Source organism: Anas acuta, chromosome 6, assembly GCF_963932015.1.
Source record: "Anas acuta chromosome 6, bAnaAcu1.1, whole genome shotgun sequence".
Taxonomy (NCBI): domain Eukaryota; kingdom Metazoa; phylum Chordata; class Aves; order Anseriformes; family Anatidae; genus Anas; species Anas acuta.
Window position 1 is genome coordinate 22,832,208 of NC_088984.1, and position 23,659 is coordinate 22,855,866.

The following is a 23,659-nucleotide window of genomic DNA, read 5'->3' on the forward strand; positions in this document are numbered from 1 at the left end:
GTATATTCATAGGCATGATTTCCATTAAGTATCAATTAACCTGCAGCCTCAGCCATGCGTGCACGGCGTCAAGGGTAAATGTGCATCTCATTTCCCAGCACTCCGCTCGCCTGCGAGGAAATGACCCGGAGGGCCCCTGCCCCTGCGAGCTGCCGCCCTCCCGCACCGGGACCCCCGGGCCGCCCTCGCAGCCTCCCGGCCTGCTGGCCGCGGCTCCCCCGCCGGCTCGGCCTCGGCGGGACGGGCGGCGACGCCCCGGGCAGCGCGCCCGCGGTTATCGCGCGGCATCTGCGCGGAGCCTCGCCCCGCGCGGCGGGGGACCGGCGGCTCCTGGCGAGCGCGCACCGGCGGGGGGAGCGGGGGCGCCGCGGCTGGGGTGGATCCGGGCAGGGCCGGGCCGGGTTTTTTTCTTGCCTGAGGAGCGGCACATGTAAACTGAAGCCAAAAGTCCCCCCTGAGCTCATGAGCGTGTGCGTGCGTGCGTGTGTGTGTGTGTGTGTGTGTGCGTGCGCGGGCTGCTGTGTGCCTAATAGGAAATAGTAAAAGCAGTGAGGCAGGTCATTTTGGGAGCGATTATATTCCAGTCCTGGTCACCGCATACACGGAGAGCAGGAGAGGGGAGCGCACGGGCTAGCGGCGGCGGCGGCACCATGAGCGCGGCGTAGAGGCACCGGCGGCGGCGGCGGCGGCTGCGGCGGGGGGGAGCAGCGCCCCGTGCCCGCGCCCGCGCCCCCGCCGGCCGCTGCCCCCTCCCCGATGAGCTCCTACTTTGTCAACCCGCTCTACTCCAAGTACAAGGCGGCGGCGGCGGCGGCGGCGGCAGCGGCGGCGGCGGCGGCGGCGGCGGGGGAGCCGCTCAGCCCCCCGTACTACGACTGCCACTTCTCGCCCGAGGTGAGCGGCCGCCACGCCGCCGCCGCCGCCGCCGCCGCCCTGCTCTACGGGAACGGCGGGGCCGCCGCCGGCTTCCCGCAGCCCGCGGCCGGCGGGGCGGGGGGCGGCGGCGGAGCGGCCGCGGACTTTTACCAGCCGGCCGGGGGGAGCCCCACGGCCGCCTACCAGCCGCCTCCTCCTCCCCCTGCCGCGCCTCCGCCTCCTGCCCCCTGCAGCGGGGTTACCTGTCACGGGGAGCCCGCTAAATTTTACGGATACGATAACTTACAGAGACAGCAGATTTTTACGACACAGCAAGAGGCCGAGCTGGTACAATATCCTGACTGTAAATCGTCCAGTGCTAATATTGGCGAGGAACCAGACCACTTAAATCAGAGCTCGTCTCCTGCTCAAATGTTTCCCTGGATGAGACCACAAGGTTGGACGCAGTCAAAATTTGCTTCCATCTCACGTCTGAGTTCGAAACTTTTCTTTTCCTCCTCCCGCTTCTTTCCCCCTGCCTCCCGCTCTCTGCCTCTGCCTCCCTCTCTCCCTGCCTCTCTCTCCGCGACTCCTGTAACCGCGACGGCTCGTGATAATAAAATAAGACAGGGAGCAAACAGAAGCCTCCGGGAAGGCGGCTGCCACCCGAGAGCAGCCCGCAAAACTCGCCTCCCAGGCACCCGGGCGCAGCTGACACGCACGGCAAGGCAGGAGGCTTGAGGGCGGGGGGCAGCTGCCAGATAGCAGAAAGGTGCCCCCTAAACTCGGCCCCGCCACCTCTGAAGGCGCCTGATGCATCGGCGTGGCTGGGCTTTGAGGGTCTTTTTTTAAATTATTATTATTATTCCTGCGCCCGTCTGTATGGCTCTGGGCTCCTCCGGGTCCTCCGCGGTCTGCTTTCGCCCCGCGTCTCCGTGCCGCTTCTCTCGAGGGATTTGTGGAGGGGCCCGAACTCTGGCTGCCCGGCCCGCTGCTGAACGCCGTGCTTTGAACGACAGCACCAACCCCCAAAATCCTGTGTTTTTGTTTTAAACAGCAGCGCCGGGTAGGAGGAGAGGAAGACAAACATACAGCCGATTCCAGACTCTAGAGCTGGAAAAGGAGTTCCTTTTTAACCCCTATCTGACCAGGAAGAGAAGGATCGAGGTGTCCCACGCACTAGGACTCACCGAGAGGCAGGTAAAGATCTGGTTTCAGAACAGAAGGATGAAATGGAAAAAGGAGAACAACAAGGACAAATTCCCCGCTTCCAGACAGGAGGGAAAGGAAGGGGAGGCCAAAAAGGAAGCACATGATCTGGAAGAAGACAGAGCAGAAGGCCAGACGAATTAAATTTTGCCCTAAAAGCCTTGGAGAAAGGCTATCGAAATAACGAGCGCCACAGCCCGAGACATCTCGGCCCCGTGTCCCCTTGGACATAGTCCTGCGGGGGACGAGTGACCCCGTGTCCTCCGCCTGACGTCCCCCTGCTTCGGGTGCTTCGGTGCTTGCGGTTTTGTTGCGTCTTGGTCTTAACCGTTCCCGGAACAATCTCTAGATTTAACAGTTCATCTAGTCCCTTTTTTTTTTTTTTTTTTGGAAATTTGATACAGAGTTTGTAGCAATACATTTCTAATGATATATATATATAAATATATATTATTTTTTGCAATATTAAAAGACGGTGATTGCGGGAATCGACATAAATTTCCAAGGACAAATACCAATAAGCGAGACATTTAACAATGCTTTATTAATCAAGACAAGTGCACTCGTACTATTTTAATTCTTGTTCTTATCTAATGTTGAGTAAATTAAATAAATTTAATAAATTTGAATAAAAGATCTTAGAAATATATAAATCTTCTACTATTGATATTTGATTAAAATAAACCAAATTTATTCAAATATAAAATCGACCGGCTTCCTGACATCCTTTCTGCAATCCACTCCTCCAACAAGCGCCGGAGCCTCTGGGATAATCCCATCCGCCTTTCCCCTGCCTTTCTTCTCACACTGGAAATTTGGGAGGTGATGGAAATGGCCCCTTCCAGTCCAAGCCCTGCCTTGGCCCCCAGCCCTGGGCGGGGTCCCTGCGCACCCCCCTTCGCCACCGGCTTGTCGGGGTTGTGGAGGTGCCGGGTCTGACGGACACGAGGACCACGACCCGCGCTCCTTCCGTGGGTGACCCCACACTCCGTGTCGGTCCCGGACCCCCCCGACGTGTGCTCCTGGGCCTTGCTTTCGTGCCGAGCAGCGCAGCCTTCGCCCCCGCGGCGCCGTGCACGCTGCCAGCCCGGGGGAGAAGGAAGGGGGGCAGCAGCGGGACCCCCCGGGGCCTGGCCGGCTTCGAGGGGCTCAGCCTTGGCCCCCACCCGTGGGGGGCTCCCGGCCCGGCGAGGCCCGGTGACGCCAAGCCAGGCCCAGCCTCCCCCACGGGGGGCGGGCGAGCAGGGAAGAGCAATGTGGTTGTGGCCTTGCGTGGAGGGGGGGTCGGGAGCTGGAACGGTTTGCGGTCCCAAAGCAGGCGTAAATACAGAAAAGGGCATTCCTCCGACGTTGCGGCCCCGAGTGGGTGCATTTTGCTGCTGCCTCACGCGGGTGAGGGGAAGCCGAGCCCAGGGGCAGACCCTGCCGCCGCGCCCGGAGCGGTTTCCGCAGCCACGGGAGGAGAAATCCGCTCTGAGCTGCAAAGCGCTTTCATTTATCCCCCCTTTTCTTCCCTCCCCTCCCTCTTGCTCGCGGCGGGGTCGGGCAGATCGCACTGTCTGACGGGGCGGCCGGGAGCAGCCTTCGGGAAACAGCAGGCGGAGGGGATGAGCCCCCCCAAGATTTCGGCGTCGCTTTTTCCCCGGCGCCTCATGCCTCCAGAGAGCGATGGCTGTCTGGAGGGAAGCGCAGGAACGCGGTGCGACATGCGACAAACTCGGGCTATCTGCCCGAGAAGCAAGAGCGCTGCCCCCCGTCGGAGCAGGCACGAAGCCGGGGCCTTAGCCCGTCCTCCCCGGCCCGTCGCCCACTGCCCGCTCCCCCCGGGACACCGGCAGCCTCCCTGCCCCTGCAGGGTCCCCACACCACCGAAATGGCCGGGGCTGTCTGGCCCGGGTTTGGGTTTTATACAGCGGGGTTGGTTCATTTCGTTCCCCTTCGCCTCCCTGCTCTCCGCTGCCCAGCAAGGCACGCTTCAATTCCTGCGAAGCGCCAGCTCTAGAGGGAGGCAGAAGCAAGCGGAGTTATTGTTCTGGTTTTATTTTAATCGCGTAATTGCTTAAAGCTTGTAAACGCGTGGAAACTGCGGCAAAGCCGTGAAGTAAACATTTTGCTGCATGAATTTGCATAAGTGCGCCGGTACCCCTAGTGTCCGGAAAGGATGTGGATCTGGCTGTAAGGAAACCCAGCCGCCTGGCACTGCAGCAGGCTGCCCTTTTGGAATAATTCCCGCACCGGCGGCACCGGCACCTCGCCTCCCGGGGCCTCCCAGCCTCCGTCCTCCGCCGCCGTGGTGGTGGAGGCTCGGGGAGAGGCGGAACGGAGCCCTCCGCGTCCCCCCCTCCATTTCCCGGGTTAAAGTTTGCTCGGGAAAGAGCTGCTGCCGTGGTTGTTTTTAATTTCCAGACAAAGAGAACGAAATTAAAATATTCCTGACGAAGTTTCCGTTAGCGTTGCTTTCCCAGGGCCGACTGGGAACGCAGCCACGCAGCCACAAACTAGCACTGGGGTGTGCACATCGTTTGTAAGGGCCTAGCGGTAACGGGGACTGTCCCTCTCTTTTTTTGTTTGTTTGTTTTGTTTTGTTTTGCCAAAAAAAGGAAAATTTTATGTACTTATAAAGGTATTTCCCGCCCGTAGCCTGGCAGACAAATCGCTCCCTCGTTTTTACTCGGAGTCCTGCTGAGAAAAAGAGATTTGAGGCAGGAGCTGGCCCTGGCGGCCGGCAAACCCTCCGTGAAACAGGGGCCGTCGAGCTGCGGAGCCAGCAGCGGGCTTTGGGGAGGGAAACGCCGCAGACGTGCGGGTCGCGGCGGAGAGGGGCCGCCTGTGAGATCCGCAGCGCGGTGACCCGGCGCCCTGGGTGTGGGCAGGATTTGTCCCTTCCCACGCGGGGCAGCTCTGCGCGGCCGTGGGTGCTACAGAGACCCCGGGGAAAACGCCCGGTGCCTCGGCCAAGCGATGAGCGGCACGGGTGTGATTTTCACGGGCGTGATTTTCACGGGCGTCTAATTCACTGAAACAGCATGTTTAAAAGACCCCAAGTCGTTAGGAGGGTTTATTTTGTCTAGCTTTATTTTCCAGGCAGGTACGACAAACACGGAGGGCACCAACGGATGGCTCTTGCTGTTCTCTGAAACAAAAACGAGCGAGAAACAAGCACAATTTTCGTTCACTGAGCCGAGCACTCCCTGTGGGCACGGGACGATGTTTTAGCCTTTTCGGAGTGTTTTCTGCGAATTACATTTTGCCTTCTCGGTGGCTCCCCCTGGTCCGAGCGGCCCCGCGGAGGTTTTGAGGCGGAAGCAGCCCCGCACGAGGGGGCTGCGGGGAGTCCCCGCTCCATGACAGCGCCCGGCGCAACCTGGGGGACCCCCAAACCCCGCGGTGGGGACACGGCATCAGCTCGGCTCAGGCTAGCTCTAGGTCGGCGGCGACTTCGGCTTCAGTAGTGGGCGCTAAAGGAAACACGTTTTCTTTTTGGGGCCCGGCTCCGTGGGGGGGCGGAAGGCGGGCTACGGCCCCCTTTCGTTGGGGCAAGAAGCGGGTCCACCGGAGGGGTAGTTAAGAGCCCCCCTCTTATCCCCTACCCCCGTGGGGCTCCAGGGGCTGGCGGCTGCTGCGCGGAGGACGAGCCTTGTCCCCGCTGCTCCGCGGAGCTCCGCGCCTCTGCCCGCGCCCGCGGGGCCCCGCCACCCCTCCGGGGGCGCGCAGGCCGCGGGCAGGCGGGACCGAGGAAGGGAAAAAAAAAAAAAAAAAAGAAGTGCAGCGCGCAGGCGAAAGAAACATGGCGCTGGGAAGCAGTATGTGCAAAATCCGCAAGGAATTGCAGTAAATTCCTTTTTGTTTGAAGAAAATTTACAACTTGGTAATAGACCTTTTTATGACCTATTTGGGCTCGTCATTGGCTGCGGCTGGTCATGTGCAGGCAGCGAGCGCTTTCATGGCCTTTTCCTGATTTCCCTGGCGAATTTCCCCCTGCATTCTGCCTTCAGAGAGCCTCAGCCCCTCTTTTCCTAACCTTTGTCTACGCTGAGGTGTACGGCAGTCGCCGTGATGTCTGTGCACCGCTCCCCGCATCCCACGGCCGGCCCCGCCGCCGCTGCCCCGACACCTCCCCGGCCCCGCGACGCCTCCTCGGCGGAGCCCCGCTTCATCCGCCGCTCCGTGCCCCCGCCGCTGCCTCCGCCACTCGGATTGCTACGCGGGCTCAAAATGGATTACAGCGACCCTCCCGGGCTCCTCTGCAGGCGGGCAGAGCCGCGAAGCGGTAAGCACTCGGCTCCCCACGGGCTGGCCGCCGCCGCCGCTCCGCGCCCGCGCACGGCCCCGCACGGCGGGGGAAGCGGGGCACGGCGCCGAGCCCTGCCCACGGCCCTGCGCCGTCACCTGTCCCTCGGAGCCCTTATTACTGCCGCTATTCTCATTAGCGGGGTGGCAGCTAGCGCCGTTACCGCTATTGCTATCCCAAACAGCCCCGGCCGGGCCGTGCGCGGTGGGGCGCGGAGCGAGCCGCGGCCCCGCGCAGGGCAGCGCAGGGCTGGCTGCAGGGCGAATCCTCCAGCGGGAGGCCCCTCGGCTCTGGCTGTGCTTCCCCTGCCGGGCTGGAGCCCTGCGCCCTGTTTGCGCGCCGGGGCTGCCCTTTGAGGAAGGGCGCTGGCGTAAGCTGGCAGCGGAACAGGTGCTTCCTGCCGCCCCGCCGGGAGCACGGCGCTGCTGCCCCCGGCCGCCGCTTCCCCACCGCCAGCCCCGGGCGGCTGCAGCGGGGCGAGTGCGAGAAACCGCGGGGCTTGTGCCGGGGTGCGCACGGGAGATGGGATTTGTCCGCCTTGTCTGCAGACGCGTGCGGGTCCCGCACCGCCTTGCCTGTCCGTGTGTGTGCACCCGCTGCCTGCGTGTGTGTCTGTACGTGGGTACACCTCTGTGGAACACACCCTGAATTATATTATTCTGAACGTGCCTCTATAAATTCTTTATCTTTATATATATGTGCATTATATTGTATATCTCCGCTTTTAAAATGTTAGTCCGCCGTAGAAAATCCGCTGCCTTGTATTCAGCGCTCACAGCGTTGGTCGATGACAGAAACGCACCATGCCATTGCACTGGAGGAATTTACCAAATCGCCATTTACCTCAAAGGCAGCCACTTATTTAACGGTAAAGCAAAATTAAATTATGCCTTGATTAAACCATACCCAAGGAGTGTGGAAAGGCGTGGAGCCTGTCCCTCATACATATTTTGAAGCCACGGGGGAAATTCTTCTTTAATCCACCCCCGAGCACATATTCGGCTTGCAAAAGCAGAGCCAGAGCCAGGCTAAGCGATGGGGTGCCTTTCCCTCCTGCTCTCGCTGTCCGCGCTAGCTGACCGCCCCGCGCTGCTGCAGGATTTGGGGATTATTTGGGAGGAATCGTTTGCAACACAGCACCAGTCTTCGAGAGTAACTTGGAAAGTATGTATTGCATTAGGTATCAGACTCTGAATACCTCCTAGGTGACACAGTAATTATAGCTGCTTGATAATAAATCTCTCCAAAAATTTCGAAAAATCCTGTCCTTCAGCGCTTTTCAAATTATTCGTAGCCTGCGGGAAAACAAGAAAACAAAAGCAGGGTGTTCTAACGAATTCTGATGTGCGTGTGTGTCCACATGTTGATACATACGGATACACACATGCATTTACGATCCCACTGGTTTATGTGGGTGTTCGGCTTCTTTTTTCCCTTCCTAAACGTCTTCCTTCCTTCTGTCCTTTTCTCTCTCTCTCTCTCTCTTTTTTTTTCTTTTTTTTTTTCCTTTCATTCCTTTCATTAACATTAAAACACACATACGCATGTGTATGATCTTAAATATGCCTACGTGTGTCTATTCCTAACGACGCCTTTATGCACATATCTATGTATATACGACATATATGGGGATCGCATTGTTATTTATATTTATATAAATACATATAGAGAGCCTGTATGTCTGTATATGTGCATGTGCGCTGAAAATTGTGGAATAGTTTTCGCATTCAGATTTCTCACACCTGCTTCATTTTTTTTCACCGTGGTTAACAGAATGTATTACTCATCTTTTTTTTTTTTTTTTTTTTTTTTTTTTTTTTTAAAGGAAACAGACGATTCCTAACCTATACTTTACTGACGTAGGGGCTGTAATAGAACAACAACAAAAAATAACAACCAGGAAATTGCAGCTCGCGCTCCCTGGCAATACTCAGGTATTGCTGGCGCCGACTGCCATTTCGGAAGTCAGGCTGGGGTCCCGCTTAGCCGCGGAAAGTTGCCTGGAGGAGAAGGGTAGCCTCGGCTTCCCGAGTCTGGCAGAGGGGTGCTGCAAGGGGGGAAGCAATGCGACCTGTGGACCCGAAAAACCCAGTAAGACTAAGAAAAGAAATACACATTGGTTTTGTGCTCTTAAGAACCGCTAATCCCACCGATTCGTTTATGTCCCAATAATGTTTCTCTTTTCCCAAACAAATATATTTCTCACGGGGTGTTTTATGAGCGCTGGGGGCAGAAAAAAAAAATCGGAACAAAGACAGTATTTCACCCTTCGGTTGGCAGGCAGCTGTTAAAGGTATTTACGGCTCTACTGCAGTGCGGCACTCAATGCTGCTGTAGTGCGAGGGGAAAAAACAGGAAGTGAAAGGGAAAGATGAGGCACAATAAACCTTGCAGCGAGGCTTTGGGGCCGGGCTGGGCGCGGAGGAAGGGTCCCTGCCAGAGACAAGAGGCAATAAAACCGCATTCAGTGCCGCGGGGGCTGCTCACACCCCGGAACCTCCGCGGATGCGCCTGGGGGAGGGGACGGCCGGGGGGGGGGGGGGGGGGGCACGGTGGGATCTCCCCCACCCGTGCCCCTCCGGTCTCCCCTCGAGGAGCACCCTGCGAGGCCGTGGGGGCCGTGGGGACGGCCGGCCCCGTCCCAGCCGCCCCGCCGAGCGCCTCCAGGTGCGCCCCGAGGGGGCGGCCCCGACGCGCGGCGCCTCCGCGGTCCCTCGCGGAGCCCGGCGCGGGCGCAGTGGGACGGGGTCGGCCGGACGCCCTCGGGCCGCTCAGGGCTGTGCCAAGCTCCGCGGAAGCCTTCGCTGTCGAGGCCCGGCCGTGGGGTGGGCTCTCGTGGGACGCGTTAGGGACGCCGCGGCCCCGACGGCGCGGTCCAGGGTCACCTGCCCGCGGTGCCCGCCCTCGGGGCCGCCGGGCCTCGGCGCGGTGCTGCCGCCGGGGGCGCGGCAGGGCCCGGCGCCGCCACCAGCCATTTTGTCTCCCACGGCCTCTTCCAGGAGAAGGCGCTGTAGGACAAGCCTGGCCGCCTTCCCTGCCCGGGAGAGGGGCCCTCCGCCCCGCCGCCCCCCGCTGCCCGCCCCGGCCCCCGGCCCGCAGCCCCGGCCCACGCCCACGGGAGAGGCCCACCGGAGGGCCGGGAGCACCGCCGCTCTTTGGGGGTCCTCCCCCTGGAAGTCGCCCCTCTACCTCCAGCGACGCGGCCTCCGGCCCGTCCCGGGCCTTGCGCGCATCCTTGCGGCCCCTCCGCGCCCCCCGAGACGGGCAGCGACCCCGGGGCTTACGGCGAGCGCCCCGCCGCCCTCACGGCCCCCAGAGCGCCGCCGATGTCGGGCTGCCACCGCATCCCCGCCCGCCCCTTCGGCCTTTTCGATGTGCCCCCCGAGCCGGGACGGCGGGTCCCCCTTCTGCCCCTCACCTGCAGCCCCCGGGGCTCGCCTTCCCCCGCCATCGCCCGGACGTGACCCCGGCGGCCCCCGGGCCGTGCCTGCCCGAGCCCGCCGCTCCCACGGCCCCCGGGCTCCCCTCCCTGCCCCTCGCTCCTCGCCCTGTTCCCCCGCGGCCCCGGGGAGCCGCCGCCGCTGCCCCCGTTTGATGTCGGGGCGCGGCCGCCACCGCCCTGCCCGCTCCCGGGGCTCCGCTGCCGCCGGCTCTGCCCGCGGGGTGCTGAGGGCAAGGGGCCTTTGCATCCCCACATCCTGCTCGGCGAGGGCAGGGGCGTTGGGGTGACTGCAGGAAGGTCGGGGGTGCGATAAAAGCAGGCAGCGCTAATGGCGTCGGACGCTCTCAGGGCGCTCGGTCGGGCTTCAAAGGGAGAGCTGGAGCCTGTCATTTGGTCCTGGGGGTAGGATGCTGGTCCTGGCGGCTATCAGGTAGCATCAGGAGCGACGGCGCTTTACCCATGCGATTCAATTTCCCCAACGCTTTTATCGCAACAATTACCAGAGGTAAACCAATTATTATTGGGTTACTTCAGTCCACAGCTTATCCACCTCCAGATCATCAGCCCCGAAAATGAGAGCTGTCATAAAAGCCTAGAGAATGAACTGGCCAGAGCTTCAAAGTCAACTTTCACATCTGCATGTTAGAATAGGAAATGTGAAAATGCCCATAATTCCCTCTTCGAGATACCAAGGCTGGCATTATTCAGTTGCAGAAGCATTCATGTCGCCCCTAAGATCACAGGGAGCCCCATATCTCTCCCATCAGCCCCTCTCCATCCCACAGCCCTTTCCCAGCCCCAGCCCCACATCTCCAGGACACTTTGGCCCCCGGCCATGCTCGGCCCAGGCCGCCGCTGCCTCCCCGTTTCCCAGGCCCCGATGTCTCGGAGCCGGTGGCCAAACCTCGGCCTTTTCCTCCATCCCCTGCGTGTCCGGGATACAGCCCCCACCTTAGCGACTCAGGATGCAGCCCCCCGGGGGGCAGAACAGCTCCCAACCCCTTGCCGCCATCCAGAGCTCCTGGGCGAAGTTCCCCGGCGTCCCCTGGCCCCATCGGCCCTGTCCCGGGCAGCAGCGGGCAGAGCAGGGCAGAGCCGTGCAGATGGGGTGGGGGGGTGCCGGGTGGTGAAGCACGGACACAGGGCAAGGGGGGCAGCGGCAGGCAGAGCATCCCCGAGCCCTAACAAGGCAGCAGGGAGCCTCGGGACGCCTCCTGGTCTCTGGCAACAGGAAAATTGATCAGCTGTGACCCCCAACAACATAAGGAGTGGAACGGGAGCTAAAGCTGCCCCTTTTTTGGAAATCCACGGGGATATGACCGGGGCTCTCCCCCGGCGGTGGGAAACAGCCGAGAGAGCGCAGACCAGGAGGGACGAGACTCCCAAGTCAGGCAGCACCCAGAAGGGGCCAACCGAGGCCAGGAGGGGCCAATTGGGGCCAGCAGGGGCCATCCGGGGCCACCGCCCCGCAGGGACCTGGGGCTGACGGGCTTTGGGGCGCTGAGCCCCGCGGGCGGGGAGCGGGCGCCGCTGGCCGCAGCAGTCCACGGGCGGTCACCGACGGGGCGGACAGGGCTCCCCGCCCTCTGGGGAGGGACAAGCCCCTCCTCGGAGGCACCAGCAGCTCCTGGCCACTGCGACTTCCTCGTCGCAGCCGTGATAGATGGGGAGCTGATGCCCGGGGTTCTTTATGCAAGGGGCGGCTGTGTGACTGCCAGGGACATTTGACTTCCTGTGCTCAGGCTCCTTGAAATTCTCATTTGCTAACTCACACCCTGCTCCCTTCACACCAGAGCTGTTTTATTGTTTTATAACCCTCCTTAAACTTCCAGTCCTCAAAGATCTCATTGTGGCAGGCTTCACACTTTCTCCCTTCCCAAAACCCAGTGCCCTCGCTGCTTGCAGCAGTTTGGTCGCTTGCAAACGTCCGGCGGGCGCCTGGCGAGCCCGCAGCCCTTGGCACCGCTCCCTCGAGTAAAGCGCAGGAGGTGAATGAGTCAAAACCGTTTTCCAGGGTCTCCTGAAAAAAATGTCGTACAGGTCCGGGGAAGGCAGAGGGACCCCCTGCACCCCGACCTAACACCGCGCTTTGTTCCGCCGGTGTGCCTCCCTGTCCCCTCAGGGACGCGAAGGGATGCAGGGAAGGGCTTGAAGTGGTACCCACGGCGAAATGCGGCTGCTCCTCTCTGAAGAGCAATTTGGGAGCGCTCAGTCCCCTCTTGGCAGCTTTCCCTGCAAGATGCTCGTTAAAAAGGCCGGCATAACGCCACGGAGCTGACCTTCCGCCCATCCCCGCTACCCTGAGCCAGTCCCGCTTTCCAGAGCAGATTCAGCGGACCTTTATTTAGCGAATAAAAGTTTAAAGCTGAAGGTTATTTATGGTTCCGCGGAGATAGGTCCTGAGTGGCTATTTAGAAGCACGTGATTCCAATAAACTTTGTTTTATGGCTTGAGAGTTGACAAGCCAAAATATAATTCCCACCATAAATTAGTTTAAGAGCATACAAGTGCAGATGCTTTCGTTCCTGGAAGCAGTAATCGGGGAAGTGTTAGCAGGGAGCCGTCTGCGGGAATGCGGCCGTGCAGGCACCCCCGCTCCCCGGTCCCCCCAGCCCCGGGGAGAGCGCGCAGTAAGTCCTCTACAGCCTTCCTTCGGCCCGAGTCGCTCCGGTGTCTTTGTGCCTCTGGGAACAGGGCGAGCGAGCGAGGTCCAAACACCGCTTCGCCCGGAAAGCCTTGCCCGAGCCTTGCGCTGGGCAAATAGACAGGTAGAGCTCGAGGGGCCGGGGCTGTGCTGGCATTAGCTGGCTGCGCCCTGGCTGAGGTTTCCGAGTGTGGTGAAGCATCTTATTCGAAACTAACCTGGAAAAAAAAAAGACAAAAACAAAACAAAACAAAAAGAAAGAGAAAAGAAAGGGAACGGAACAGTAGGGTAATGCTCAGAGCCGAATGGCCGATATTGTTCCACTGCTTTCGCCGTGCTATCCAGAGTGCACAAAACTAAAAATATATTAAAAACCAAAAACTGTCTTGGGAAGCTCTATCTAGTGAGCTGTTGATACCTAAGCTATTGCTCTGTGTGTAATACTACTCTCCAAGGTATGGTAGAAAGGCAATAGAAGAAGTGAAAAATCGCTTAGAGGATAAAAAAAAATCACAAAACAATGTTGGCGTTTTACCGTTAAATATGCAATGCTTTTCAGGAACATTAGACTGAATATGTGTTGTTTTCCTTAATGTGAGCTTTGAATGTATTTCTTAAAAGATGTGAAGGAAAGTTCAAGTCAAATTTGTCCTCCTATAATGCAAACAAAGACGCATGTCTCGAGTTTACCGTTTGGATAATTGTGTGATCTTAAAGGGCTACTCTTATCTCAGAGTAGTACGAGATTTATTCCTATAAAACCGTCGTTCTTTTTGTTCTTTGCTTGCATACAATGCTGTATTGCATATTGTGACATTTTCTGGGTGATGTTTTAGAGTAGGTGATCTGAATATTTCATTTGTAAGTGACTGAATTGCCACAGAACAAAAAAAAAAGGCCTTTGTTATTCTTTTTTTTTTTTTTTTTTTCCTTCAGTGAAAGAGGGAGGTCTGACTTTTCATCCCTTTGGAAATTATGTGGTATAAAATCTAGACTATGAATATTAAAAGTGAAAGATCACACCCCAGGCACAGGGAAAGCATGTATTCATAAAAACTGTCTGAATGCAATGTGGTCCTCATTCGGAAGGGGCTTCCACCCCATCACTCCGCTGCTCGCAGGATTTACCACCAGCTCCTCTCTGCCTTCATCTATCAAATGTGTTCTGTAACTGTTCTGGAGCAATATCACCCGTATGTGGAATACAACAGTAACAAACATTTTTATTGCAACAGGTTCGGCAACATGGAAGGACACCCACGGTAAGTATCCTCTTATTTCTTGCAGAATTGGAGTTGGTTGGAAATGCTGTTTCTTCCCCTCGGACCGGAACAATTAAACGCGAGGTATCCCCGCTGAACGTTGCCGCAAGCAATCGAACAGAGAGGGCTGCGTCAGCGTGGGAAGGCTTTGGGGAAGGCTTTGGGGAAGGCTTTGGGGAAGGCTTTGGGGAAGGCTTTGGGAAGGCTTTGGGAAGGCTTTTGGAGAGTCGCCGTGCGCTACGGCGTCCAGGGCAGCCCCGGCTGGGGACAGGGCGTGGAGACAGGGGCTGGTGGTGCTGCCTCGGGGCCGCACAGGTGTCACCCCTTGGCCACCAGTAGTGCCGCCGTCCCCGCGGTGGCACCGCACAGCGCCTCCCCGGCGGGTCCCCAGGCAGAGCCGGGCCCCGGAGCCCAACGCCCCCTCCGCCCCCCCCCAAACCCCGTTTCTTCTCGGTTCCTTCGGCCTCGGTCGCAGCGCGGCCGGGAGGCACCGGCCGGCGGTGGCGGTGGCCGTCCGGGCGCGGGGTGGCGATGCCGCAGGGCAGGGCAAGAGGGGAGAGGAGCGGAGCGGAGCGGGGCGAGCTCTCCCCTCCGCGCCTGCTGCGGCTCCGCGGGCGGGCAGCGTGCTGCAGGGAAGGCAGAGAGGTCTGGCTGCTTGAGGGGCTCGGGCTTTGGGCTGAGGCTGCCCTCAGAGAGGAAAAGCAAGGCTGCGGCGTCTGGGGATTCAGTACGTGCACGTCGACCTCCCCGCTCCTGCAAACCGCGCTCTGACTGGGAGCGTGCACAGGAGCGGAGCCGCGTTTGGTCGCGTTTCTCCTCGTTTCCTCTCCCTGCTCGCGATTAATTATCTCTTGCACTACTTCGGCCCGGGTGTCTCGTTCTCGTTTTGCCTTGCGTTGCGATATTGGGTTTGGAGCCATTTAAATACGAAATAAACAATAGCCTCGAGCGCTGCATTTTTAATTTTGTTCCGTAGGTAACTTTCCTCCTCCCATAGCTAGCCCTGCGCTATGTAGATGCCCTTGGCGTTTTATTCCCGGGCCGGCCCTAAATGTATGGATTACTTGTTTTCTGCCAACCTACATTTAGCATACTGATTATGAGCAGGCATACAAAAAGCCTGATAGATCAAAAGCATTTTGTATGGGCAGTTGAACAGGAGGTGAATATATAACGCTTTTGTTCATCAATAACTCTTTGGCTTTGACCTGTCTGAGCAAGTCGTGCAATAAGGTGAAACGCAGGTCACAGCGTCTAACAAATATGAAAATGTGTGGTATTAGGCAGAGCAGGGACTTGCTGCCTCCCCACCCCAGCGCTGCCCCCCGGGCAGCCCTCGGAGGGCTTCTCCGCTCCGGGGGGGCTGCCCCGAAAGCGAGCTGGCTTTGGGGGGGCGGAGGCTGCCCGGCCCGCTCGGCAGGGCGGGGGATGCCCCCCCTCCCCCCGGGGGAGGCACCCCCTCCCCTCAGGGAAAGGAGGGGAAACCGGGAAGAGCCGCTAAAATAGCTGGGAGGAGATTGAAACGATCGGGGGGGGCGAGGGGGGAGGAATTAGGGACACGAGGTCGTTTCGAGTTGCACTTGCCGTGGAGATGATCCCACGGCAGTCGTAAGAAAGCAGAAGTTTAAAAATAGCATCCCCCAGATCGGGCAGCTGGGAGCTGCAGCCAGGCAAACAAACCGGTGCAGATCACTGGGACAAACGCAACACCCCCAAATGTGCCCTCCGCAGCGGCTGGATGTATCACACCCGCACCATTATTTGTCCTTATGTTGCCCGTTTGAAATAGTCGAAGGAGAAGAGGTTGACCGCAGGACAGCAGCGAGGAGCTGGGTCAGACACAATTCATGAACTTTTGTACTCCTGTGTGCTGCTGTCGACAAAGTAAAAATAATGAAACTTGGTGATATGTTTGTAAATGATTTCGGCTGACCTCTCGCCCTGCCCTTCACCATAAACGCTACTGCGGGGAGAACCTGGGAGGGTGCGAGGCTGCGGCTCACACGCAGCCGCGGGATAATAGCTAGACCGGCATAATGGGACGAAGGTAAATTTGGAAATTCTCTGCTTCCTGAGAACAGCTCCCTCCAGCCTCTAATCTCGTCTTTTTCACCAATCGCTGTTTCTGTTGTCGTCTGTTTTACTTCTGTTTCGATTTTTTTTTAATCCTTTTTTTTTTTTTTTTTTTTTTTTTTTTGGGAGGGGGGAGAAGTTCTAATTAGGGAGAATCTGTTCAGATTCGTATTAGACTAAATAGATAAACACTTACTTTCTGTGTGATTTTAACTCTTATTATTCTAAATAGCGCAATTTGACTGGTAGCGTCCGTTTTCTGCAGGAAGGTTGTAAACGGCAAGCATTTAAAGTGCTCAGCAGGTCCTTCTGAGAATTTGTTAGTCGAAATTCGTCGCTATAAATTGGTGCAGAGTCGTAATGATCTATTTCATCAATAATAACAAGCGTGAATCTTTCCTGAAATCCCACCTTCCTGCAAATCCGTATTTCAGATCTCAATCCCAACAGAATAGTTTGCATTCCTCAGAAGACAGTAAGGAATAAGAGAATGGCAATGACCTGCTATATGGTAGATGAAAACAGAATGTTATTACGTTGTCTATATATACCCTGTAGAACCGAATTTGTGTGATATTCATATAGTCACAGATTCGATTCTAGGGGAATATATGGTCGATGCAAAAACTTCACCTTTCTGCAAATGGTTAGAAGTTTAGATACTGACGGAATCAAAAGACGTGTGCGTGTTGAACACGGAGAAATTCTAAAACTTTTGCTGCCTCTCTCCTATTTACCAGACTCAGAACGTCTCTTAAAATTTCACTTGTCGTTCAATCGTAACTCTCCCTGGCAGACTGTGAAGTTAAACAGTTAATCTCACAAGAAGTAAAAAAAAATCTGAAAAAAAAATCTACCAATCAGTGAATGAATCTTTAAAAATATACTGATATATTAGCTAGACGTGCTAGACGTTAGCGAGTTAGCAAAATTTTCCTGTCAAGTGTGCAGATCTCACCAAAATATTTACGACAGCAGCAAAAGCAGCACTCGACTCACTGAATGTATTTCCTTGTGCTCCAGGAATGATACTGGTGAATGAAGACTGAATTTATCTCGTTAAACCTGTGATATTTTTAAACTAATTAAATGCCATCTCCAGTTCAATTGACTGAACTTTGGTGGCTAAAAGTGGACAGTTTCTTGTTATCTGTACGATTTCATATGCACATACGCCCAGATTTTTGTCTAAGCGTGTGCGAGCCTGTGTGCGTGCACACGTATGCACAAGTATATATCGAGGCTTGCACAGTGAATGAGAAGTTACTGATTGCCTAATTTTATTCAGCAGAACTAAATTCTGGTAACTTTTGGATGACCTCTGCAAGACAAAGACAGGACAGATCTATTGTACATCATATTACCCTCTTCTTTGATGCCTTTTCTTTTTCTTGCCTTCTTATCAGTTTCCTCCCTTTTAATCGCCCTGCAGCTCCTCGCTCTGCATTTCTTTCGATATTTTATTTTAAGGCACGTAACAAACCCTGGTGGAAATTCTGGCTGGTAAATCAGACGAGAGGGCAGCGGAGGTTAGGAAAGTCAGCCCAGACAAAAGGCTGCCTGTACCTGGGGGTCAGGGAGGCGGCGGCCGCTTGATGAATATTCCTAAAACTCCGGTATCTGATTTGGAGGGTGAAACCTGCCGGAGAGGGGTCACTTGCTTACACGTATATTATTTAGTTAAATTCGTGGAAATTATGAGCTGCACACTAATCCGGTGATCAGCTCCCTGCCTCCCCATTGGCCGGGCCGGTCACATGCACGCCTAACTTTATTCAGTTGACAGCAAGTAGGAGGGCTCTATGGAAGGAGAAAAAAAGACAACACGAGAAAAATTAGTATTTTCTACCTTCAGAAATTAATGGCCATGAGTTCGTATATGGTGAACTCTAAGTATGTGGATCCCAAATTTCCTCCTTGCGAGGAATATTTGCAGAACAGCTACCTAGCCGAGCAGGGGGCCGAGTATTACAGTGCCTCGCAGGGCTCCGATTTCCAGCATCAGGGGCTCTACCCACGGTCAAACTACAGCGAGCAGCCCTTTAGCTGTAGCAATGCCCAAGGCTCCGCCGTGCAGCCACGGGGTCATGGACAGGAGCAATCCGGCCCACCGAGCCACTTCCCCGGTCAAGCAGAGCATTGTCCACCGCCTCCAATGTCCAACTCACGAGCCTGCGGCCAGCAGCCAGCCCTCAAAGCCCCAAACGGGTCAGCAGTTAAGCAGCCAGCAGTAGTTTATCCCTGGATGAAGAAAGTCCATGTTAACTCGGGTAAGGATCCTCTTCTTACTTTGCTCTTCTCCCCCGCTCCCGATTGTCCTCAGAGATGCTTTGCTCGAGTCCTTGCGAGACTCGTGGACGAGGGTTTGAAGCCGAGGTAGCCAATTACACTCGTCATAAATTTTTATTGCCGAGGAAATAGGCCGGTGGCCGTGTGGGGCTTTGCCGAGCAGGAGAAAACTCGGCTGCAGGAGCCGGGCAGAGGCTCGCAGCCCACCTAGCTTGGGGCCGTGGCGCCCGCGCTGCGCACGGGGGAGAGCAGCACGTCCATTGTGAGCTCCTGGGCTGGAGCCAGCCCGGCCACATGCTCGCAGCTCGTGAGGTTTTGTTTTGTAAAAGTCGAACCGGAAAGTCAAGATTAGCTTTGTAAAGTTCTCCGTATTTTTTTCCCAGTGAACCCCAATTACAGCGGAGGGGAACCTAAGCGCTCCCGAACAGCTTACACCAGACAGCAAGTCCTAGAACTGGAAAAAGAATTTCATTTTAACAGGTACCTGACCAGGCGCCGCCGTATCGAGATAGCCCACACTTTGTGTCTCTCTGAGCGCCAGATCAAGATCTGGTTTCAGAACAGAAGAATGAAGTGGAAAAAAGACCACAAACTGCCCAACACTAAGGGCAGGTCTTCCTCCTCTGGTTCAAACCCACATTTACAGACTGTTCCCAAGGACCATCAGACTGACTTGACAACTTTATAGAAGAGGTGAAATTTTCCATTTCATCCTTCGATTCTGACCAGTACTGTACATAACTGACACTATCCAAGCAGAACCTGCATGTAGCAGCTAAGGACTCGAGAAACTGTCATCTTTCTTTAAGGTACTGTTGTACAAAGGAGACAAAGTGACGCTACTTTGGACTTTATTTTATTTGCCTCTGCTAGCACAACCTTAAAAAAAAAATAAGGAAAAAAAAAAGCATCATGCAGGCAGTGGGAATTGGGAAAATATTAAACGAGACCTTCTGTCCATAAAAAGTAATAAATCATTGAAAATGAAACTGTCCTGTGTTTCAGTTTTGAATTTGAAAGTGAAGGCTTGATGCTTTATTCTGGGATTTTTGCTTTTAATTGTCTTTTGATCCCATGCAATTTCGGGATGATGCATTTGGGCAAGTTGAGGACAGGAAATTTATAGCATAGTCTTTCATTTGAGCATAAAGACTAGTATTTGTGAACTTTTTGTGCTGCTTTACCTTTCTTGGTGTAATGAAAATACTTGCTCATTTCCATAACGTCTCAGAAGATGTGCATAGGAGTTAAGTGAAAACGGGTTATTTTATGCTCTGCTAGTGTTAGCGTATTTATTTATTTGTTACGTAGAAGGGTGACGATAAAAAGAAAAGAAAAAGAGTCAAACCAAAAATGGGAAAGGAGAGATGAAATGCAGGATTTCTCCTTCCCAGTCTCATGAACACATGTATAATGTTTACTTGTCTTGAACGTACACAACTTTCTTTTCCCATTTTTCGAATTTCCTTCTTTGTGACTAGGAAAGCGTCCCTGCTCCTTACCGTGTCCCCTCCAGGGCTAACAGGCTTGAAATCCGTTTCCAAAGCCTGTTCTGCTCAGCGCTGTCCTTTAAACTAGCGGTACCTCATTTAAAAACGAAAAATAAACTAAAAAGAAAACCCCGGAGTGAAAAATCAATGCGATTGCTGGGATTGTCCGAGCCATTCGAAGCTCAAAGCTAAACGCGTTCTTTCTGTCCGATTTTAAATTTATTTGCTGCCCAACAGAGGGACACGCTGTGTGGGTTGTGTCTTTGTTTGGGGGGGGGGGGTTATTTTGGTCTTTTTTTTTTTTTTTTTTGGTTGTTTAGTTGTTTGGTTGGGGGCTTTTTTTTTTTTTTTTTTTTTTTTTTTTACAAGAATAGTGATTGTTTTTAAGCAAACTACAACACATGACTGAAATGATTGGAAACCTCAGCAAGTTAAACCGTGGGTAAGAGAGAAGGTTTGCATGGGAGCAGAGCTGGTCTGATACCCCAGTATTTGTCTACAGCTGCTGCTTGCATCGTGCCAAAGTTGTAGTGCATTGAGCCTGTATTGTAACTATCAAACCCAGCCAAACCAGCTCCCTCAGCCACCTACACCACCGCTCCGGCGATTTTAAAGCTCAGCCCTTATCTCCTCTACCCTCAGGGCAGCCTGGGAGAGGGACCATATCATCGACATTTTAACTAGATGATTCCATTATTAAAGGGAAAAGAAGGAAACCTAGGGCAAACGCTGAAGCTGCACTTCTGTAAAGGGAGCTCGAAACAGCAGCGTGTGAGTTAAGTGCCCATCTCTGGGCTGAGTGCTTCCCACTGAGGACTCGCTGCTTTCTGTGCTCACTCGGGATATCACTGGCAAAAATGGGCTTGAATGAATTCGAAAATAAAGGGCGATCTTTTCAAAATGAGGGTATTCGGCAGGATTAACTATGACCAGCGGTTAATTTCTGCCCTTTTCTCATCCCTAGAAGTCCGCGAAGTGTCTTGTAAGACTTGGTCTTTTGTTTTAGAGCCTGGAGAAAACTCTTTGTTCTTTCTTAGGGTTAGCCCAGTTCTCAGACTTGCACATGGCAATACTTGAATATCTCCACGTCGTGATATTAAAGATGGATATTCCTGCATTATTCGCATCATTGTTTCTATGACAAAAAGCACAGAGTTCATACATAGTAAAGACGTCTTTTTTCTGACGCCTTCACGTTGAGAAGCTGAAAAGGTATTTTACTGAAGTTCGGCTAAATTGCAGGAACAGGTTCACCCAGAGGACAAATTTTCTATTCGATTAGTTGTATTTCAGCCGGGAAGAGTGACCTCTAAACCCTTAACCTTTTGGACCCAAACTGCTCTTCCCTTTCTCTGCCATGGAGAGCAGTGAGCAGCGGCGCTTGAGGAGGGAATTCCTTAGACGAGTTTTCAAGTTTTGTTACACCCAGTCCCTGCGGTAGGAGCCTTTCGTCTCCAGAGTTGGCCAAAGACCTCCCTTTACTCTTGGTGTGCATATAGGGAAAGAAAAAAATAAAGGGAGGGGGAACGGGTGTGTGTGTGTGTGAAAACCCTTTCTGGCTGATCTTCGTGAAAATACCCCCCTCTCGGACCCCCACTGCTTACTTAGAGTCTGTGATGAGTTGGCTTGGAGCAGGGCAAACACGTTACTCGGGAGAGAGATGCCAAGTTTGGCCTCTGTGGTACGACTCTGAAAAATAATGTCCTCGGATAAGCAAACCCTGGCTTTGTGCTTCTTATCGACCGAGATCGCTCCCCAAGTTAAAGGGCCCAATTCTGCTCCCAGCTTTCCTTCCCCCGCCCACTGAAGTCAAACAGGGATGTAGCTGCGGGCAGAATTTGTCTCATTGTCTTTTGAAATGTTAATATCTCCAGGACGAGTGTTGGGTTCAGCAGGCACAGCTCTTACAACCCTCTTTGCAAGTCCCCTTTGAGCAAGGCTGGGGCACTGTAAGTTTACATAGTTGTAATTGCGTTGTAAGCCCCGAGAATATGTGAACTAGAGGCAGAAAGGACCAAAATAAATAAATAGTTTCCAGCTGCCCATGCTCTGAAGGGTCAGGAATGTGGGTACTAGTGACCAGGAGCACACACTGGACGTTATCTCCCGTGGAAAACGAACCTGAGATTTCATTTCCATTGTCTTTTAGCCCTCCCCCAGAGTTATTTTGTGCAGGAAGGGGGGCTGTTTGTTTTTGTTTTTCATGGATGAAACGTTGTGTATTGAAGTCTTTGTTAAACGATCGCATTGTCCAGCAACACTCATCTCTGTTAAAGTGTGATGCTTTTTATAGACTTTACCAATGTTTTGCTGCCATCGATTAAAGCGTTATTTATACTATTTGTCGCCTGTAGTTTTGATGTAAGCCCTCCATATACGTTTGAAATAATAAAAGGTGTAGAGAAATAGCTTCTGTTTTGTACCTTGAACAAACAGTCCTTACGAGGCGGGTCTCTTCTGTGGAAATGCTTGGCCCTCCCATCATTACAATGTTAAAAGATGGGTGACTCTGCATAGCATCCTTCCAAATGTCCCTTTGAACAGGTTTGCTGATTGCCCCAGCCATAATGGTGTGACTCTAGGCCAAGCTGGAGTCTATATTTACATTTAGGCTGCAGTTAAAAGTGCCTGTCATCCATTTGCTACTGCTTTGCATTTAACAAGCCCTCCTAGAATGACTCCCGGATTTATGCATGTGTGGTAGGAAGCAAGGAGCCACACCTGAAGTCACCTCGATCCCCACACAGATGTGTGCCTTTTAGGTGAGTCCGGGAAGGAGCCAATTAAGAAAGAAATGGCAAGTTGAAATTACATGGCAGCGAGCACCTTTCTCTGAGCAGCAAGTTTCACTTTTTCAGCTGATGCAATAGAAAGATCACACGAAAACACAAACTTGGAGAGTCGAAACTTTCCCATGCACCTAAGGCAAACATCATTTTTTCCAGCCCTGCGTAAGCACCTCAGACAACAATACGTCCCTCTGACTAGCAGAAGTCGATGGCACTATTTTTGTCAGAAGTATTTGTCAGGGGGACTTGTCCTCTCTTGGAGCGTGGTCAAGGCACGAGTCCAAAAATACAGTATCTTGTTCAGATGCTGAAAGGAGCGTAGTGCACAAAACAAGGCAAGTGCCCTCAATGCCTGGAGAGCGGGGGGGCGAGGGGGGGCTGTGTATTCACAAGCACACTCTCACTAAGTTTAAATGCTGAGACACATTTTGTGATTATACTTTCTCTGTGTGCTGTTTAATGGCTCCTCCTGTTACTACCGATACATCAATACAGTTCTGTATATTATATCACCACTAGTCGTTAAGGTAAGAATGAAGAGGAAAGGCAGAGTCAATAGCAAACACCCCTCACTGTACAGTACAGTAAATAGGGACCTCTCAATGCAGAGCCACACAGCCTCCAACGGCCATGTTTGTTAGCCCTTTCCCCTGATTTTTTTTTTTATTTTTTTTTTTTTTTGCAAGCCTAGAGACCAAAATAATCTTGCTAGGAACAGTCATAACAGGCAGAATTTCAAAGTGCAAGGAAGATGATAAGAATAGATTTCTACAAGTCCTGACCACGTGATTTGCGAAATAATTAATTCAGCACGTCCCTTAAGAAACACGGAGTCGTCATTAATCTGCCAAGCAAAGGACTCTATCAGACTTGAAAACTGAAGAGATCCCAAGAATATAATATACAAAGGGTGCAGTCCTTCTCTCTGCACACCTAGCTCTTTGCTAGCTGCCGAAAAAGAGACGCACGGTATGTAACCATTTTTTTTTTTTGTACTTTTATTCCTTCTTATTTAAGCCTTAATGAACTTAGCTGTCAAACGCGTGACAAATAGGGCACGCTGCTTCCTGATTTCCAGCTCGGCAGCGGCCGGGAGCCGGACCGGGCGCAAGCGGTGACCTTTGGTTCCCAGGGAGCGGGGGGAAGCGGAGCGCGGAGCGCCGCGGAGCGCCGAGAGGAGGCTGCCGCGGCCCCGGGCGGCGCCGGCGCTGGCCGCTGCCGCCTGCGCGGGGAGGCGCGGAGAGGCGCGGAGCGCCCCGAGAAACAGCGCGACTGCCAGGGCATCCGCCGCCCGCTCCGAGCCGCGGGGAAAGGC

The 23,659-nt window shown here is 54.3% G+C and overlaps 3 protein-coding genes and 1 long non-coding RNA gene across 9 annotated transcripts in view; 3 read left to right on the top strand and 1 right to left on the bottom strand.

The window, feature by feature from the left end:
* The first annotated feature begins 11 nt into the window (after positions 1–11).
* Positions 12–2,770, top strand: HOXD8 (homeobox D8). Of its 3 annotated transcripts, XM_068685769.1 has the most exons (3): positions 347–894; positions 1,165–1,312; positions 1,913–2,770. In XM_068685769.1, exons 1-3 carry the CDS (start codon positions 757–759, stop codon positions 2,206–2,208), a joined length of 582 nt encoding a protein of 193 aa, XP_068541870.1. In that variant the 5' UTR covers positions 347–756; the 3' UTR covers positions 2,209–2,770. The 3 variants fall into 3 exon arrangements, with proteins under 3 accessions (XP_068541868.1, XP_068541867.1, XP_068541870.1); XM_068685767.1 differs by having other exon boundaries at positions 12–1,312; positions 1,916–2,770; XM_068685766.1 differs by having other exon boundaries at positions 287–1,312.
* A 2,148-nt stretch (positions 2,771–4,918) lies between these two features.
* LOC137858294 (uncharacterized) lies at positions 4,919–6,227 on the bottom strand. The gene is made up of 2 exons (XR_011097623.1): positions 6,086–6,227; positions 4,919–5,522 (listed from the first exon to the last, which is right to left on the bottom strand). It is a non-coding gene; the product is annotated as an uncharacterized lncRNA (long non-coding RNA).
* Positions 6,196–23,659, top strand: part of HOXD3 (homeobox D3) — a 30,824-nt gene continuing 13,360 nt past the window's right edge. Inside the window, exons 1-2 of one of the 4 annotated variants that reach the window (XM_068685758.1) lie at positions 12,301–12,427; positions 13,677–13,703. The gene's annotated coding sequence lies outside the window, so the exon portion shown is untranslated. Of the gene's footprint in view, positions 6,335–12,300; positions 12,428–13,676; positions 13,704–23,046; positions 23,314–23,659 lie in introns of those variants that run through there. The other 3 variants (XM_068685756.1, XM_068685762.1, XM_068685757.1) reach the window with 3 other exon arrangements.
* HOXD4 (homeobox D4) lies at positions 15,953–21,895 on the top strand. Its single transcript, XM_068685770.1, has 2 exons — positions 15,953–18,046; positions 18,449–21,895. Exons 1-2 carry the CDS (start codon positions 17,638–17,640, stop codon positions 18,751–18,753), a joined length of 714 nt encoding a protein of 237 aa, XP_068541871.1. The 5' UTR covers positions 15,953–17,637; the 3' UTR covers positions 18,754–21,895.

Excerpts from the sequence above, each read along its gene's own strand:
- HOXD4 (XM_068685770.1), top strand. The coding sequence starts at position 17,638 with ATGGCCATGAGTTCGTATATGGTGAACTCTAAGTATGTGGATCCCAAA. Across the intron at positions 18,047-18,448 it reads GAAAGTCCATGTTAACTCGG|TGAACCCCAATTACAGCGGA; the intron begins GTAAGGATCCTC and ends TTTTTTTCCCAG.
- HOXD8 (XM_068685766.1), top strand. The coding sequence starts at position 757 with ATGAGCTCCTACTTTGTCAACCCGCTCTACTCCAAGTACAAGGCGGCG. Across the intron at positions 1,313-1,912 it reads TCCCTGGATGAGACCACAAG|CAGCGCCGGGTAGGAGGAGA; the intron begins GTTGGACGCAGT and ends TGTTTTAAACAG.